At 47.6% G+C, this 19450-nt stretch overlaps 1 protein-coding gene across 2 annotated transcripts in view; it reads right to left on the minus strand.

The window, feature by feature from the left end:
• Window positions 1–1372: 1372 nt before the first annotated feature.
• PTPN11 (protein tyrosine phosphatase non-receptor type 11) overlaps window positions 1373–19450 on the minus strand; it is an 82665-nt gene continuing 64587 nt past the window's right edge. For both annotated transcript variants that reach the window (XM_079149583.1, XM_079149582.1), the window contains exons 11-16: window positions 18844–18998; window positions 17768–17835; window positions 17117–17268; window positions 4627–4739; window positions 2976–3077; window positions 1373–1679 (exon numbers count right to left, since the gene is read on the minus strand). In XM_079149583.1, the coding sequence (XP_079005709.1) occupies window positions 3008–3077; window positions 4627–4739; window positions 17117–17268; window positions 17768–17835; window positions 18844–18998 (558 nt within the window). In that variant the 3' untranslated portion in view covers window positions 1373–1679; window positions 2976–3007. The remainder of the gene's footprint in view (window positions 1680–2975; window positions 3078–4626; window positions 4740–17116; window positions 17269–17767; window positions 17836–18843; window positions 18999–19450) is intronic.

A 19450-nucleotide genomic window follows, 5' to 3' on the forward strand; every position in this document is an offset into this window, starting at 1 on the left:
TGGCATCGCGGACACCACGGCCTGCAAGGATGGGCGGATTCTGTCTCAAATGCTCTGTCCCCAAACATATCTGTCCTCACAAGACCAGTTGTCCCTAATGCTGGCTCGGAATATGTGTGCAGAGCTGGCAGTCATCCAGAAGCTTCTTGAAGGCTCTGTCTCTCAGTCTGACTTCTACCGGCTCCCGTAAGCAGCAGCAGCTTCCCAAGGTCCTTGGCAGCTGGTTGCGCGGCACTGGTCGTGACGGTCTGTTATGTGGCCCCCAGGGAACTGCGCCTCCCCCTCACACCCTCTTACTTGGCTGGGCCACGGAAGGGAGGCTGTGGCAGCTCTCTGGCCCGAGGCGGAAGGATGGCCAGTTCTGCTTCAAGCTCGCGGGAGCTCTGAGCAGGCAGGCGACGGGCCTCACTGCCCCGCAGAGGCCGCATGGAAGACGGACCCTGGAGACCAGCAGAGAGGAAAGCCCACCATCCCGGCGTCTCAGCGGACCTGCCAGCCACAAGTGACCCCCGCAAGACCAGCCGAAGAACAGCTCAGCTGAGCCCAACTCAGACTGAAGAACAGGGCGTGGGTGAGCAACGCTTGATAAGCAGACCCCAGTCAGCCACCGAGGCTGTTTAAAACAAGACGATCACTCGGAAGCAAAGGGAACAGGGCAACTGTTTGCCCATCATGACTATCTGCAACAGCTGAGCAGTGACTGGTCATCACTAAGAAAACACACCTCTTATCCTAATTCACACACTTCCATGATTTTTTTTCCCATGACTTTTTTTAATGGTGATGTGAAGGTAGAAAGTCAACTTCTGACAGTCTCAGACACTGGCTCAAAGACCATTTAGCCAAAAAAGAAGGAAGCCCCCAACACAAGTTATCCACTAGGGAGAAGGTTATGGCTGAATGTGTCCCCAGAGTTCACGCATTAGAAACTTAATCTCCACTGCAATGGTGTTGAGAGGTAGGGCCTGGGAGGGGCGATCAGGTCACAGGACTCTGCCACCATGAGAGGGTGGACGTCATCACAGGAGTGGACTCGTTTTAAAACCAGGCTCAGTCCTCTCTGGCTCTCCCTCGGCATGTGACACAGCACCGAGGCCCTCCACAGATGCCCCTCACTCTGGCCTTCCCGGCCTCCAGACCTGGGAGACACAAAGCACTGTCCATTGAGAATCACCTAGTCCGTGGTGGTCTGTAGGCAACACAGAACAGATTAAGACAGCAGGCGACGGTGAGTGAAATGGTTCCCACCATTCAAGATGCCGTTAATTTTCCCAAGTCATTTCTTTTTCCAAGTGTCCCATTGTCCCCAACAAAGAGAGAAGAAAAAAAAACATCAAATTGGTTAAGGTTATTAAAAAAAAAAAAAAAAAAAAAAAAACTGCCCATAACTTGAACTTGAAGCCCCATAACCTCTAAAATATAGAGCACGATTTTAATTGCTTTCTTGATTTAAAACAAACTTCTATAAAATATAACACTGTCTACATTGTAGAGATGATTTCTTCTTATCTGAGGAAATGAACTGCTGAGTTAGAATACAGTGGTCTTTAAATGGTTGCAAATTTCACTTATCAAAAGGTAGTCAACTACTGTGCCAGCTTTCCAAATCCAAATTCATTCTTCACGTAGACTCTCTTGCATCTGTTCTTGATCTTTAGGGAGAAGGTAAAAGTCCACATCTGGGGAAGAAATAAGTTAGAATGTTTAAGGAGCATACATTTAAAAACTTAGTAAAGCATGAGTTTTGTTTTGTTTTCAGTGCTGGGGCAGAACCAGGGCTTTGCCTGGGTCAGGCAAGGATTTATGACTATCTTGGCAGCTGGGTCTACGAACCAGCCTCCTTGCTGCCCCTCAGCCTGTACTTTCTTCTCCAGGCTGGACTGAGTTCACAGTTCATTAACAGTAAAATCAAATATAGAATTAACTGTGCAAGGGGTAGGCTGGCACTCATGCCAGGAAAACAGCTGACGGCAGTAGCAGGGGGTCACTGTTCCTGCAGCACTTATTAGAGTTGGTTGGTCATCAGGGCACAGTCTGCTGGCACCTGGGCAGCACCAGGCCCCAGCACCAGGCCCCAGCACCAGGTGGGTGGGAGTCAGGATACCTGGGAGTTCTCATTCCCATTGGCCCTCAAGACCAGTCCCATCCCAGAAATGGAAACACGGAGCTGCACCCCTAGTCCCAAACTACTGAAAGGCAGATCTGAGGACTTAAATACGTTACGCACTGAGATACTATGAGTTTCTAACTTATCATTAAAGCAAACAGCTAGGTGTGATGGCACACGCCAGTAATCCCAGCAACTCAGGAGGCTGAAGCAGGAGGATCACAGGTTCAAGGCCAGCTTGGGCAACTTAGCAAGACCCCATCTCAAAATAAGACACAAAAGGGTTGGGGAAACAGCTCAGTGGCAGAACACCCCTGGTTCGTTCTCCAGCACCAAACAACAACAAAAATAAACCACATATTTGGATTCCAGTCTACAAAGGTGATTGACAGGGAGATGCATTAGGATATGGATTCCCAGCAGCAGAACTGACCCAGTTGGAGGTCAAAAGGGTCTCCATATCTCACTGCCAGTCAGGGGCCATCAGGGATGAAAACTCAGATATCCTGATTCCTACCCATCTGATGCTGCCCAGTTACCAACAGATTGTGCCTGGCACCCCCTGGTTAACCAACCAGCTCTAATAAATGCTACAGGAACAAAGACCCCCACCCAACCCCTTAGCTACCGCTCAGCTGCTTTCCTGGCATGAGTGCCAGCCTTATCCCTTGCAAGATTAATTCTGTATTTGATTTTGCTGCTTAGTGAACCATAAACGCAGTCCAGCCTAGAGAAGGAAGTAGCAAGGAAGCTGGTTTGTAAAACCCAATTATAGTGCACTTTGCTGAAACATTCACGAATTCCTTGCCTGCTTAAAATTGCCACAATTACAGAAGCGATTCACCAAGAGCGCACTGGCACCGAATACCTAGTTCTGGGCTGCAGTTCCCGCGGCTCTTCTCATCTGAAGCTCTTCTGCTGCTGCATCAGGCCCACGTTCTCATAGACTCTGGCATTGTCTTCTCTCATTCTGCAGGATGAAGCAAAAGGGGCATGTACAAACAGGCACGCTGCGCGCTCACATGGTGCCTGCGCAGCACACGCTACCCCCTGTGGGAACACCCGGGTGTGCTGCAGACACCTTCTCGCCACCAGAGCAGACGTTCCTGGAAGGGACGAAAGACACAGACACACCGCAGTGTCAACAGGCAGCGATGGGGTAGCAGGAGCCGCCAGTCCCTGTGCTCCCTGGGTAGGGAGGAAGTAGGGGTCCCCAGGTGGCGGAGCATGGAGCCCTGCAGGACGAGGCACTGGGTCAGACCATGAGGAGGTGGGACACCTACATACAGAAAGGAGCCACTGTCATTTCCAGCAGAGGCATCAGAACAGGCAAGAACTCCAAGATGGGAAAGTGGCCCAGCCGAGAGGGATGAGAGGTCCTCAGGGCCTCAGCCCCGGTGCCGAGGAGCAGGACCTAGGGCCCAAGAGCTCAGGCTTCTTTCTGCTGAGCACGGAGAGGGGATCAGAGTGGTCCAGGCAGACAGGGACCCCAGCAGCCATGGGTGCTGGCCTGAGGTGGCAGGAGTGGGTGGAGGGATCAGGCATGGAGGGATAACCAGCCTGCTAGTCACTCGCCTGCCACAGCAAGGAGGGAGTGGCTGGAACCCATTCTGTCATGCACACGAGAGGAAGGTTGTCTGGCTTTCTGTTCTGCCGCAGATGACTGCAGACATTGATTTAAAATACCAACTTCCCAGTCATTCCACCGGGACAGGAAACGCAGGCGGAAGGAAGAGGTGGCTTGGATAAGGGCGTACTTCTGCTCCGTCATTTCATTTCAATGTTAAACAGAAACCGAATGTAAACACAAGCCTCTCTCTCCTACCTGAGACATTTGGACACAAAATTAAAGTCAGCAGGGCTTTAAAGATCCACATCAGAAGCAAATAGAGACAAGACTCTTAGGGGAAAATAGAAAGTAAATGTTACACTAAAGAGTGACTTTGGAATATGTAGAAAGACAATGACTCACAAGGGTTATCACATGATCAGGGCTTAAACAAGGGGTCAGCCAAGTTTTCCTGGAAGGCCAGGAGGTGGACGGAGCAGGCTCTGCAGGCCACGGTCTCTGTCATGTTACTCTTAGGAGCTTTCTTTTGCCTAGAGGTGGCCTGCAGGCTGCAGCGGGCTGACCTCCGGTGTAAACGCCCGCAGCACAGTGCTGCCTGGTGGAACCTCAGCGGCCACGGCGAGCCTGCACATTAATGGCCAATCCACTTCCTTCTATTCAGAAAGTCTCAGTACGTCCACGAGGGGCGCTGTCGCCCTCTGCCACAGCCCCCGCCCCTGCAAACCTGGATTCCTTTCGGAGGGTCACCATGATAAGCTCGACTCCCGCCCTCCCACCGCCGTCAGCTAGGGCAAGTGCAGGCTCTGCTGGGACGGCGCTGCAGCATCGGCAGACTCGCCAGCCACCGGGCGACCGCGGGAGGCCTACACTGCAGGCTTGTCAGCGTTGCTCTGAAACCGTTATGTGACGCACAGGTCAGGCAGAAAGAGGGTCCTTCGTGGCTACTTACTCTGCACAGGGCGGCGTTGGGGTGCAAGGCAGCAGGGGACTCTGGTCGCCACTCGTCTGGTCCGCTAGGGAATATTTAATGTTGGTATATTCGTGCCCTTTCCTCTTGCTTTTCTGAAAGTTCAAAAAGCACAGATTTGAAGAACCGTGACTTTTTTATAGAAATAAGGGAGCGAAAAGGTATTTCACCAAAAGGTGAAAAAAAGAGAGAGCTGACAGGTTAGATCTTTGAGAAACTGGTATTTTGACCCAGCTGTTAGGGAACTCACCTTCTCTGTAAACACGCCACCGGGAGGAAAGTCCATCTGAGCCACACGATTTAAAGACACCAGGGTCACACGCTGAACCACTTACTGCACCCTGAGCCTAACACACCGTCTCTGGCTAAGAGAGGACTCGCACTTCCTGTGCCACGTCCACAGTGACATTTCAGGGTTCATGTGCAACCCACTTAACGACTTTCAGGTAAAAAGCTGAGAAGGGAGCTCCAGAAATAAATTCACTCCAAGCAGAAAGGACACAGGGACAAGAGATGGTTCCACTCTGAGGAGAGAAGTGACAATGCCTTGGCCCCACCTCCCCGTCCCAGGAAGACACCGGAACCGAGAAACTTTATTTTGGCTCAAATGATGCCCTGGGGGCAGAAGGAGGCCCAACTAACAAACCAACCAACCCAGCACAAAGCAACGTGAGCTCCTGGGGATGGGGCGGACTGTGTCTGGTGGGACTCCTGGTCGGATCTGTCGCCCTTCCTACTCCTATGTTCACCTAGAAACAACCAGTTCTGAAAGTCTGTCTGTCAAATGGGCATCATTGCACAACGCTGCTTCAGCTTAGGGTGGCTCGGGAAGGCGCCAAGTGCAGGCGGCATGGCCACATCACATACCGACAGACACACGGGAACGTCCATCCACTGCAGGGGAAACTGATGCCGTCACTTGGATGCACAATTAGTTAATGGAAGCAGTACTGACTAGTTAGTATTTAGTAAAAATGAGAAGACATATATCTTGCAATCCTGAACATCTACTCCTCACTGAGAAACCCGCGTGCCTAAGACCCAAACTGTACAAGGATGGCCAGGGACAGGCTACGCTTAAGAATGTCAGACCGAACAAAGGAATGGGACACATTCATACTGTGAAATAATATGCACCAGAGAAGAGGAACCAACACAGGCATGTGGACCAAAACAGATTCTATCAACAACATTAAGGGGAAATGGGCTGCACCACAGTGGAGCCATGGGCTGCCAGCTGGGAGAACATTCCACACAGGCAGCGTGGATGCTGTGTGGAGATACTTGTGGGTTGAAATGTAAATGAGCCCCTGAGGCTGGTGATTTGCTTTAGGGCTGGTGTAGGGAACATTCCTCAAGCTTATCTGACAGCGGTCGCTGACACCATGGTAAATAAGCCAAACGGTCTGGACAGAGAAACTGAAGTAACGGTAAAGACTCGCCATGGAATGAAGGTCTCTGCAGCTGCTGAGGCTAAGTTAGGAGCTGAGGGGAGGCCTCGCTCTGGCAAGCATCCCAGCAAGCTGTGGTGTGAGCGGCTCACACTGCCTTTCCTCATGCTGTGTGCAGGAGCTTGCCATCCCCCAGGCCTTTGTCTCAGACCTGTTGCTGGGCAGAACTGCTTAGGCAGGCTTGGTTTGCTTACATTATCTCGACGTACAGTTCACCTATAGGCTGACTCTGTTATGCTTTAACAAGCGTGTTAACATGATTGGATAATGTGCCTATATATGTCCTGTACTATCCTAAGTAAAATTAGATCTGTGCCTTCAGAGCCCGATCTCTGATGTCTGAGTGCACTGGGTAGGCATCGACGTCCTCACCCTCAGTGGACCCCCGTCTCCAAACATCTATAGGCTGGGGGTTGAGGTGAGTGAGGGATCTGCAAGGAGGGGTCAAAGGGAAAGCCACCTGGACCCATTCCACTAGATGTTTTTAGAAGAGGGGAAAAAACCTTTAAAGAGCTGATGTAGTGGCACATGCCTGTCATCCCAGCAGCTGGGGAGGCTGAGGCAGGAGGATGGCAAGTTCAAAGCCAGCCTCAGCAATTTAGTGAGGCACTAAGCAGCTCAGTGAGACCCAGCCTCTAGATAAAGTACAAAATAGGGCTGGGGATGTGGCTCAGTGGCTGAGCGTCCCTGAGTTCAATCCCTGGTGCCCGCCCCACCTCCAAAAAACAACTTTAAAGAAATGTGACAAAGCCAAAGTCCAATTATGGGTTGTGATACTTGACTTTTAAATTTTTTCAAAATAAAATGTAAAGCATAAAAGAAATCCATCAGGGGCGTATCGTTTTTCTCCTCTACTCAAACCCACAAAAGCAACAACTGCTCATGGAAAAGTCTATCGCCCACAGAAGTGGGGACACTACCACTCCGGCCTGTGAACTTCAAGGTGACCCTGCTTTAATGCCAAGAAACCTGGACCGAAACAAGGAGCAGACCTGGCATATTCACACTCAGACCCCAGCAGGAGAAAGAAGCCCCTGAAGGTCAGAATCGCAGAGGCAGAAGGCTGTGGCCACTTGCGGGGGACACAGGCGGGCCATGGGCAGTGGGGATGCCCTGTAGAGAGCCAGCCGCACAGAGCAGACACTCCATGTTCTGAGGGGCTTTTCTGGCTGGGGCTGATGGGAAGTGGGGGAGCACATGAGCCCTCTGACAAACCACAGAGCTGCCCTCCATGTCCACAGGGGCCACCGCTCCAGATCCAACCAACCGCGGATCAGAACTCTCCAGGAAAAAAACGTACGTACCGACACGTACCAGCTTCCCTGGTGTCGCCCTCTGGCCCTCACAGCGTACCAGTCACTCCGCAGAGCAGCCACCTGGAGAGGCGGTGCAGGTTCTGCGCAGCACCAGCCACGTACGGAGCCGAGCTGGAGTCGCCACAGGCTGCGGTCCCCACGGGGGCCTGGGGGCCTGGAACTGCCCTTGGATGCTGAGGGATGCGTGTACTTGGTGAGGAATCTCAGCGACTCCTGAACTCGGACACACAGGTGTGCTCCCAGGACAAAGGTGACAAAGCACCTTTGTGACACTGGTGACATTTGTGACAAAGCACAAATACAAGTCAAAGCCATTGCCTCAGCCACCCTCCCCTCCTCACTGAGAACCCACTAATATATAAATTAAATAACACACACAGTTAAACAGGCCTGCTGTGCCAGCCACCATTTGAATGCCATCTCTTGATTTTCACGGTGACCTTTTAACTACGTACTTTCACTGACCCTATTTTACAGATGAAAAAGTTACAACTTCCACATCAGCCCTGAGAAGAGTGTTGGCGAAATAATGGCGGGGGAGGGGGGCCTCCAGACCAGGGCCTTTTAAGGGCTTCAAGATAAGAGGAGCTTTGACATTTTTAAGAGGTTCTGAACAAACAAAGGCAAAGCACCCGGGCAGAGAGCACAGCAGCCTGCAAAGCCTAGTGGTCCCCTCTGAGCCTTTACAGGTCTGGGGATTCCTGCCTTAACAGGCTTCTCTGCCCTCTGCCTCCTGAGCTTCCTGCAACTGCATGGAAAAGGGAACATTCTAGAGGACAAAGAGCAACAAACAGAACGTGCCTGGGTCCCCTGATGACCCAGGGAACAGAGTTGCCCTACACCCTGGTCCCCAAAATGCCTGTCAGATCAGACTTGTATGTAGAAGAGAAATTAGCTTCTAAGTTAGTCACTAATATTTGCATGTTAAAGCAGTGAATCCAATTTTTTAACTGATAAAGCAGTTATTAGAGAATTTATAATCTAGGAAAGACTGCAGAACAGATACCCAAGGTGAGAATGTTTTGTTTAGTTTATGTAGTTTGTAAAAGTCTTAGCAACTATTTTTTTTAAAAAACTAAAGACCACTGAACAGTAACGCATGCCTGTACTATCAGCTACTCCAGAGGCTGAGGTCAGAGGATAGCAAGTTCAAGGCCAGTCTGGGCAATTGTGCAAGACCTTTTCAAATAATAAATAATAAATAAAGAAGGTTGGGGATGTATCTCAATAGTAGAATGCCCAGGGCTCAATTCCTAGTACAAACAGAAAGAAAGAAAGAAAAAAAGAAAAGAAAGAAAGAATAAAAACTAAAGTTTTGTGGATAACAACCTCTAAAAAGATACCATAGATTTTCTGCACTGAAATAATTATTTACACAAGAAACAATCTTTAGAAAGATATAATATAGCCAGGTACAGTGGATTACCCCTATAATCCCAGCAACTCAATGGGAATCTAAGGCAAGAGGTCACAAGTTCAAGGCCAGCCTGAGCAACTGGGTAAGACCTTTTCTCAAAATAAAAAATAAAAAGAGCTGGGGATGTAGCTCAATGATAGAGCACCCCTGGGTTCAATTCTCTGTACTGTATGTGTGTGTGTGTGTGGGGGGGGGGGGGGCTGAAAAAAAAAGATACAGTATAATTTAAAATGAAATATTAAGGGACTAGGGGTGTAGCTCAAAAGTACAGCAAATGCCTAGCATTCACTAGGCTCTGGGTTTGATCCCCAGGAATATCCAAAAACTCAATCATCTAATTAATTTAGTTAAATATTAAATGGAAGAACTGGCAGAGAATATTATTTTAAAACTTATTCTACAGTTTAAGAATCTTAATTCATTTCAAATAAAAATCTTAACTATATAATAAATATAAACTTGCTTTGTTATTCAATATTTCTTAAAAATTATAGTTTAAAAAAAAAAAGTAACATAAGATCTATCCTGTGAGCAAGCTTTTAAAAGTACACAGTACAGTACTGTCAACTATATACACACTGTTATACAGTAGATCTCTAGAGCTTTCTCTTCTTGCATTACAGAACCTCTAGACCCACTGACAGCAGCTTCCCTTCCACCCTCCTTACTACCTTCTTAAAAATCGGAATCAACATTTCTACATGAAGTGATGACAATTTTCTAAAGAGGAGTAATTAATGCAAATGGCATAGGAATTATTTCAGTGAATCAAAGTAAAGCCCAAGGAAAAGCATCAGAATGTTGGAATTTCTTTAGCTCACTTAAATAAAACTGATTCACAAATCAGATGAGCTTGTCTCTTGGTTGTCTCTTTGAACAGCCCAGGTGTCTTATAGATCAAGAGGAAGTCTCTGGCTGGGGCTGGGGCTCAGTGGTAGAGCGCTTGCCTGGCATGTGTGAGGCACTGGGTTTGATCCTCAGCACCACATACACATAAATAAAATAAAGGTCCATCAACAACTAAAAAAATATATTTTTTTTAAAAATCCTTCTTAAAAAAAAAAAAGAGGAAGTCTCAGGGGGCAGAAGTTGTTCTGTCTTACTTCATTTTTGGAGGGTGGAGGGTAATGTGTCTCTGAGGCCTAGAACATAATGCGAAGCTGATCTGTCCTCCACCCAAACTCAATGACGTGGCACGGCTAGCAGGTCTTCTGCCTTGTCTGTCGATCTTCAGGCTTCGCCCACGTTGAGAAGAGGGAGCCACCATGAGGCCCCGCAATCCCAGGAAGAAACGCCCTTCCATGTGAAGTGACTCTGATTACTTTCAAACTCTGAATTATAAAACGCCCGAAGTCAAGAGCAGGAAGAAGGGTAGGATGGAAACGGTAGGATGTGACAGAGCAGCAATGTCACATCCAATCAAAATCTCACTGGCCCTACTTCTCTCAGAGACCCCTGCCAGCCCCCAGCCTGGGCAAACCGCCCTCCGCTCCCGCCGACGCAGCCAGCAGCCTCTTCCTGGCCCCTACCGGGGCCCAAGCCGGGTCCCCTGGTTCATCTCCCTCAAGCCAGAGTGTTCGGTCCCAGGGAGGTCTTTTTATGTCATTCCTCTATTTTAAGCTCCTCAGTGACTTCCCATCTCCCTCAGAATAAAGTCTAAACTCCGTAATACGGCTCACAAGTCCCAGCATTGCCCACCCAAGTAAAACTCTGCTCTCTGCTTCCTTTTCCAATCTCGCCCTTTGCCCCTGTGTTCCCCGCCCCCCTGCATCCCTCTTGTCCAGCCCCACTGAACTTACCCCCGCTTGTATCCCCAGGTCTGGTACCGTGCCTGACCAGTCCAATCTGCTTTAATAAATGTACAGAAGAATGAACATTTCTTGGGGAGGGGTACTGGGGACTGAATCCAGGGGCACTTAACCACTGAGCCACATCCCCAGCCCTTTTTAATTTTTCTTTTGAGAAAGGATCTCAAGTTGCTTAGGGTTGCACTAAATTACAGAGGCTGGCTTTGAACTTGTGATCCTCCTGCCTCAGCTTCCCAAGCTGCTGGCATCACCATGCCTGGCTGAGAATGAACACACGTGAAGAGGCCTTTTCATTGGATCAAGGAGACTGCAGAAGACACACAGAAAAGCGCGAGTCCAGAGGAACAAATAAAACCCTCGGGGTACGTGGGGTATGGTCAGCCCGTGAGGCGGCAGGCATGTCCAACACTACTCACTGCTACATCCTCAGCATCGAATCAGTGTCTGCAACCCTAACCCTAACCCAAAAATTTCATAAAGGGGTAATACCAGAGCAAAAGAAAATAGTGCAAAACACAGGCAGCTGAATGGAAAGTACCACACCGGGCCAGTTCAAGTCTCACTTAAGTTGCAACAATTTAAATTCAGCCTTTGGCTGGGGCTGTAGCTCAGTGGTAGAGCGCTTGCCTAGCATGTGTGAGGCACCAAGTTCGAACTTCAGCACCGCATAAAAGTAAATGAATAAAATAAAGATGTTGTGTCCATCGATAACAAAAAAAAAAAAATTTAAATAAATAAATACATTCAGCCTGTATGACCACATCTCTACGCTGGCCTTGTTGTCACTGCAGGATCTGTAAAAGTAATTTCTGCCTACGGTCCAACTCGCTCCAAAGGAGACGCTGAGGCCTCTGCCCTGCATCTTAAAACGTGCTCCCAGGGGCTCCATGAAGCAGGGCGGTTGGCAATTCTCAGACTGGTTTTTTTCAGAGTTGAATAAATGAGCAAACCAGCTGTAGGTGGCAGGAGTGAGGTTCCTCCCTTCGAGGGGTCGCGGTTACACACGAGCCGGGAGGCCAGAGTGCACCTGCAGTACAGGATCTGTCACATCAGGATGAACTCCTGTTCGGCTCCACATACACAGATGGGCAGGGCCAGCAGCAAAGGCAGGCACGTGTGTGTACACGGACTGTATACAGACAGAGCCCCTAGCTGTTGGCTGAGAAGGCCTACAAGTAGTGATCCCAGTAGCACTGAGCTCAGCCAACACCCAACAACTCGGTTTTTAAATGCTGATTTCCCATAAAAGGAAGGAGGGAGCTCCGTAGGAACTGGCTGAGTCTAGGGTGGAACGGGGGACGTTAAAACAAGCCCTGGAACATCCCGTGGAGCCAGCAAGTAAGGCAGAGCTCAGAGACAAACGGGTCCGTGCATGTCAGAGGACACGGGCCAACTGAAGAAGCTGATGGCCAGGGTGCAGCGGTGTGAGCAACAGAATAATAGCACAGTATTAAATCATGGACCAAAGCACAAAACAGTACACATGGGTCTGGACTGATACAACTCAATGAACAATACGTAAGTAGAGAAGGGCACAAATCTTCCTCTAAAAGAATTCTAAATATTTTAGGTAGTCCCACCCGATCCAGGACACACAGTTTGATTCTGCTTCCCTTGGGTATGGGGACCTCATGTCTCACGTCTAAGGAACAGAAGGGGCAGGAGCAGAGTTATCTCAGCAGTTCCAGAAACGTGCAGGGAGAACCTACACCGAGTGATGGCAGCACTCCCCCTAAGTCAGGAGGACACTGCGTGATAACCACAGTACGCCACAGGACCAGAAAACCAAGACTAACCAACCTGAGAAAATCAGTACTCTTTAAAACTATCAAGGTCTCTGGGTGCAGTGGTGCACGCCTGTAACCCCAGCAACTCAGGAGGCTGAGGCAGGAGGATTGCAAGTTTGAGGTCAGCCTCAGCAACTTAGCAAGGCCCTGTCTCAAAATTTTTTTAAAAAGTTGGTGGGGAGGGGGGTGGTTGGGGATGTAACTTAGAGGTAAAGCACCCCTGGGTTCAATCCCTAGTAAAAAAAAAAAAAAAAAAAAAAGCTGTCAAGGTCATAAAAAACAAAGAACAACCAAGAAAGTATCAAGAGGGAGGAAGGGGAGGAAGTGCTGGGAAGGATACTGGCCGAATTCCATTGCTGCACTGTTTGCGTGACAACAGATCCCACCCTTACCTACCTAGGACTATAATGCACCCATTAAAGCACGTGGGGAAAACAAGAAAGTATCATAGATCAGAGGAGATGAGACAGAAGAGGAAACTGGTCCCCATACAGGATGAAATCCTGTGGTAGAGCGCATGTCTAGTACGCGCAAGGCCCTGATTTGATCCTCAGCACCACAGAGTGAGCAAAGCAAAACAAATTCTAGAGCCCAAGATTAACTTATTCAGTTCTGATAAATGTACCATGGTTATGTAAAAAGTTAACTTCAGAGAAAACTGGGTGAAGGGTCTATCAGAACTACGTGTGTGTGTGTGCACGCATGTGTGAATAAGGTTACATAAAGAGAGAGCTTGCAAAGGCATTATTCCAAAGAAAGCATACAAACGGCTAAAAGGCATATGAAAAGGTCCTCAACATCACTGGTCAGCAGGGAAATGAAAATTAGAGCCACAATAATGAGGTATCACTTCCCACCTGTTAGGAGGTTATTATTAAAAAGCCAAACGTTAACAGTGTTGGCAACATGAGGAAAAAAGGGGACCCTTACACGTTATCAGTAGGACTGAAAATTGTTAAGACTATTAAGGGGAAAGTATGAAGGTTCCTCAAAAAATCAAAGTAAGACCTACCACATGATCCAGCAAGCTGACTACTATGGTATATATTCAAAAGCAGTGACCCAGATATCTGCAGTCCCAAGTCTCTGCAGTATCATTCACCATCACCAAGATTTGGAAACTATCCAGGGGTCCATGGATGGATGAATGGACCAAGAAAACGTGGTCCATACACACAGTGAATACTGTTCAGCTTAAAAAAGAAGGAAATCCATTTGCCGCAACATGGATGGACTGGAGGACTTCATGCTAAGTGAAAAAAGCCAGGCGGAGAAAGACAGCGCTGCAGGATCCCATCTCCACGTGGAATCTAAGTTGAAGTCCTGGCAACCATGATTGAAATGGCAGTTGCAGGGGTTGGGGCCGGGAAAGAGGGAGACACAGGGCTGAGGATGCGAATCTGCAGTCCTAGGATGAGTAAGTTCCCAAGGCCTAACGTACCACGTGGTGACTCCAGGGAGCACAGCATCCATGTGCTAAGCAGGCAGATCTTAAGTATTCTCACCACACACAAAAAGAAGTGTGTGGCGCTGGACCTATAGCTCACCTGAAGGTGGCGATCATTTCACAACGTCCGTGCGTTTCTAATGCACTGTGCAACCTGAACAAATAATTGCTTGTCAGTGATAGTTTAATAGAACTGAGAAAAAAGACAATGATGGAAATAGAAAACTGGCCTTTGGCAAATACAATGATAATCTTTTTTGGCAATCATCAGTGAATGTAAAATTAGTGAGCAACCAGTATAAGAAACAGGTTACCTCCACAATCTCAAGTGTCTACCTAAGATATTAACTGAAAAGGAAAAATGAGTAACTTTCGCCTTACTCAGGCAATCAAAGTCAGCTCCCCCAGGAATTAATCAAATCAGCCATATGCTTCCAAGGTGCTGTACCAAGGACACAGACTTCTGTGACAGTCCTGCCAAAAGGGAATCCTGAATCTCATAATAGGAAACAGACGAATCCAAACCGAGGGCCATCCTACCCAACAACTGGCCTGACCTCTTCAAAAACGAAGGAGAGGCGAGACTCTTCAAAATGAAGGTCATGAAGGCTGAGGGGGAGCATGAGAAACCGCTCCAGGGGACACCAGAGATACATGGCAACTAAGGCTCCATGTGACTCTGGACCACAAACAGGAAGTTAGCAGGGCAACCCAGCAAGAACCGACCATGATCTGTAGGTAAAATACTAGTTTTTTATCAATGTTCCCCATTTGGATAATTATGATTATGTAAGAGAATATCCTTATTTTTTGGAAATACATATCGGAGCACCTAGAAGCCAAGAGGCATGAATGTTTGCAACGTACAACATTCCGTTTTAAAAATTTATATATAGCTTTTATAAAAACTTAAGGAGAAAAGGAATGAATAATAAAGTAACTGTTAAAAATGCTAATATTCAGAAAAACTATGTAAAAGAAACTTTGCACTGTCTTTGCAAATAAAAAATATTTTTTACTACCGTAAATGGACAATAACAAACTGCCTCCAAGTAACCGGCAGAGCATGAGCAGCACTATTAATAAAATGCGAGGCTCTCCACTGCTCCATTGGCTTCCCCAGGCCTCCCACCTCTGCCTTTGTAGTTTCCCCCCTGGTGAGTCTCTGTTTCTCCACTTCCTTCCACGTGACTCTCCACCCGCTTTCTTTTCTTCATTTGTCCTTCTTTAGCAAATTCTGTCACTCTCAAACAGCCTTAACTCATCCTAACTTGGAAAATGACTATCACTCAAAATGATCAAGTATCCTGAATGAGTTTTGTCCTTTGCTTAATTTAAAATGGGTTTAATTTAGATGGGTTTCATGTTTTTAATTTTTCCTAAAACCTTCTTTTTTTCTTCTTTTTTCTTTTTTTTTTTTTAGTTGTCAATGGACCTTTATTTTATTCACTTATTTATATGTGGTGCTGAGAATCGAACCCAGTGCCTCACACATGCTAGGCAAGCGCTCCACCACTGAGCCACAACCCCAGCCTTAATTTTTCCTAAAACCTTCCAATGAATGAAAGTACTTTCTTCTCACTTTACCCTGAACAACCAGAGAGAGAGTTCCTAGACTGATTCAAACTGCACAATGAAGACAACTATGCATTACAGGACACTATTCTTAAAAATAAATAAGCTAAACCTGCTCATTTTTAAAAATCCAAAGGTTTATATACCAAATAGTTGCCAATGTTGTCAATATACTTATTAACACAGTTCTGGTACATACGGGCACCAAAAAGTACTGGCTGAATGAGTAATGACTGCAAGTGTGCTCCGGGTGGGACAGGAACCCGCGCTTTCTAAATTCTGTAACACCGAAGTTATTAAAGGGCATGTTTTGCTTTTACTCCCCACAAGCAACCCCCCACCACACACCCAAAAAAAAAAAAAAAAAAAAAAAGGCAACCATAGGTTTGTTTTTAATCATTCCTAAATTTAACTTATAACCTCAGGCAGACCCTAGGGTCATGAGAAAATCTAAGTGCCACAAAAGCTAGGGGAAGAGCCCCTCAATCCTCCAAACCAAACCAACCAAAATCAAGTAAGACTGGTTATGTGCTTAAAGATGTTCCCAAATGTTTTCCAATTTATGGCAACAGGTCTCTTTAAAGTTATTAGGAGTCTTCTTCTCTGAATATCTTTTTGGTTTATAAACTATTCCTGGTCCAAATTATGTGTAACTGGAAGACATCTATAAACAAACTTAGAGTGGCCATTTACATATTTCATAGCACTTAAAATAATCCAGAGGGCTAGGGACATAGCTGAGTAGCAGATGCCTGCCTGCCTGGCACAGGAAGGCCTGGATTCAATCCCCAGCACTACAAAAAAATAAAGGTCAAATTCAAATTCAAAGCACTAAAGTTCAGAACTAATAGCTTGTCAATTATTTGATCTTCTATTTCTCTAAATATACTGTTTCTGAAGATACTTTTGTCCAATGAAAGAACCTGGCACTTTTATCTGGACTGAGAATATACTGAGCTAATTACCAGGCACCGTGCTCTGGCTCACCAAACTTTGATGATGTGCTGCGATCCTGCCAGGCTAGAGATCTTTCCATTAGGTGGCAAACCCATTTTGAGGTGAGCTTAACTCCCGTTTCTCTGGGAGGCAATCAACAGGACAAGCACTGTTGCCGTTTAGACACCACCCGCCTGTAGCCATGGAAACAGGTTGGCATGGCGGAAATCGTCACAGCTCCCAGGAGAGCAGTCCTCATCTCCCTCAGCTCAGTGCGTTCCTCATCTGCCCATCTTTGTGTCTGTGATGAATAGCTGCAGAGGGAAGGGCTCCAATCCAGCATTCTCCATCACGCCCAACTTATTCAAATCAAAATCTCACTGTTTCCAACTCAACTAAATTAGTGGTTCAAACTGCCATGTGCTATTAAGAGTAAGAGATGGAATCAGGATAAATGTGGCCAAGTTCAAAGCCAGAACAGGCTGAAAACGTCCAGGCTCTGAGTTCTAAGCTTGCCAGGTAACCCTGGAAAAATCCTAACCTTTCCTCAAGGCAGAGCCTCAACCTGTCAGACCAGGATGATGGCACAAGATGCCCCTCCCTACACTTTTCTAGCTGTGAAATGGGGAATGATTTCCAATTTATAGCAACAGCTGCTCGCTCAAAAGGACAGCACAAGCAAGATGCCCAGAAAGGAAACGGAACCCGCATGCCAGCCCCTCCAGGCCCGGTAACCTGCTCCTCCTCGATCCTGCGCTGTAGTGTCTCGATGTAATGCTGGACGGCCATGTAGATAAACCGGTACTGCGCTTCTGTCTGCACCATCCCTGACCTCTGAGATCGCACCATCTGAATGGTTTTGGGGACGTCAATGTCACAGTCGACACCTACAAAGTAAACACGCGAAGACGAAGGAGCAATGCAGAGCCAGGACACACTCACTTCACACACAGCTTTCAGCAGGCTTGGAGGAAAGCAGATTGGGGCTCCACTGTTCCAGCTGACTTTGTCCCAAGGGCCACAGCAATGGGCTTCTAAACAATGCCAACAATGCCGGCAGGTGACATGACCGAGTGCTGGAGGTCAGAAATCCCTTGCTTCCCAGTGGTACCAGTCCAAGTGGGTGGCTGAGAGAGACCCCACTGTGTGTGCAATAGAGGGTCACAGCAATGGAGGCCACGGCTCCTGGGCTTCATTTTATGCAAAGGTCAAACAGCATCACTTCTGCTCTTAGGCAAACATACTGAAAGGGGAAGTCTTTGGCCCATATTTTTTACAAAAAAATTTTTCACATTTGAATTCTCTTCCCCAGGCTGCACTCACTGACACCTTCCTTCCGTGACCTACAAACAGGAAGTGTGGCTTCCTGTCTTCCAGGTGACCTACCTTTCTCTCTGATGATGTCGATAAGGATATCAATCACAATGAATGTCCCTGTCCGGCCAATTCCAGCACTGTAGGCAGAAGGACAAAAAGCAGGGACAGGCAGTCACTCCTGGGGGTTTTATACTCAAAACCAAGCTATTTAAATGACCATAAATGATGTCTGCTCTTAGGAGTATTTATAAGACTATCTATTTATATCTGCAAATACATTACCCAGAGCACAGGGATTGGGGCTGGAGTTGGAGCTCAGTGGTAGAGCACTTGCCTGGCATGTGTGAGGTCCTGGGTTCAATCCTTAGCATCCCATATAAATAAACAAATAAAATAAAAAGTTCCATTGACAACTAAAAGATATTAAAAAAAAAAAAAAAAAAAAGAGCACAGGGATTTAGAGTCAGCACAACCTGCACCTGAGGCAAGTCCCTTCACCTCTCTGATCCTGTCTCTCATCCATGAAATGGGGACAGCAGCTTACAAGGCTGTTGTGAGGTTCAAACATAAATAATGTATGAAAAACACTGATCTCAGAGGCTGGCATTGAATAAGTGCTCAATAAATAACAGTTTTTGAAGAAACTGAATAGTTTCATATGCATCTACTTGCCCAACACATGAGTAAGATTTAGGAAACCAAACTCTACCCCTTATAGTCATGAAGCCCAAACAGGGGCCAGCAGGCCACAAACCCTGCTGTGGAGGCCAAGGCCCAGCTGGCATCACAGGCTCAGGTGGGAAGAGGTCAGAATCACGTGAAGCAAGTGTATTGTCAGGGAAAACTAGATCTTATTTACGTGGTAAAAGAGAACAGAACCACAATCAAACACACGAATCCTAAATTATTATATTAAAAGGAAAACTAAGCAAAAATAACTAGATTGAGAGATCTTTAAGTACGGACTGTGTCCACCCCACCCCACCTGGCAGTCCTGTAAGGTCTGTGAGAAACAGGCTTTGGGGTAGTTCACCCACACCTCACATTACCACACCTAGACAGTAAAGGCTTCCTACGGGTGAAGCGCTGGAACGGGTAAATAAAAGCCAGCCCCGGAGGAGCCCCGGGCAGGCTGTGGCTGTCACCTGCAGTGAACCACCACGGGGCCGGCGTCCATGATGCTCTCCTGCTTGTGGTGGACTTCTTCCAGGAAGTCCAGCACACCCCCGGGGTCGCTGGGCACGCCATGGTCCGGCCAGGTCCGAAAGTGGTACTGCCAGACGGTTCTCTCTGTATTCCCCTGGAGTAGAGCCAAGAAAACCCAGAAAAGAATTAAATAAATCAAGGGGTTGAGGAGGCGCCAGGTGCCAGGCTTCCCTGGTCCTACACAGGCCGCGCGCCACTTCCCGGTGCCCTCTGTCAGTTCCCAGGGTGCCACGGCTAGGGTCCACTGGGCAGCCACGGGGGCGGCTCACTCCAGTCAGGAGGACTGAGTAGGGCAGCAAGGGACAACTCCAGTCCCAACCCCCTCTACGTCGGCACAGGGAACGTCCCCCTCCTCCTCACCTATGTGGCACTCAACACCAAGGACTGAGGTCCCTCCTCCCAGCAGCTGAGGAAACAGGTGTTCCCTCCAGATACTGTCATCTTTTGTGCCCAACCTCCTGCCAGGTACACACATGCGCATCAGTGTCATGTTTTACACTCTTGTTTGGTGCCAAGGAGATAAGCAGCTGGGCTCTGCACGCAGAC

The sequence above is a fragment of the Sciurus vulgaris genome (assembly GCF_902686455.1).
Source record: "Sciurus vulgaris genome assembly, chromosome: 8".
Taxonomy (NCBI): Eukaryota; Metazoa; Chordata; class Mammalia; order Rodentia; family Sciuridae; genus Sciurus; species Sciurus vulgaris.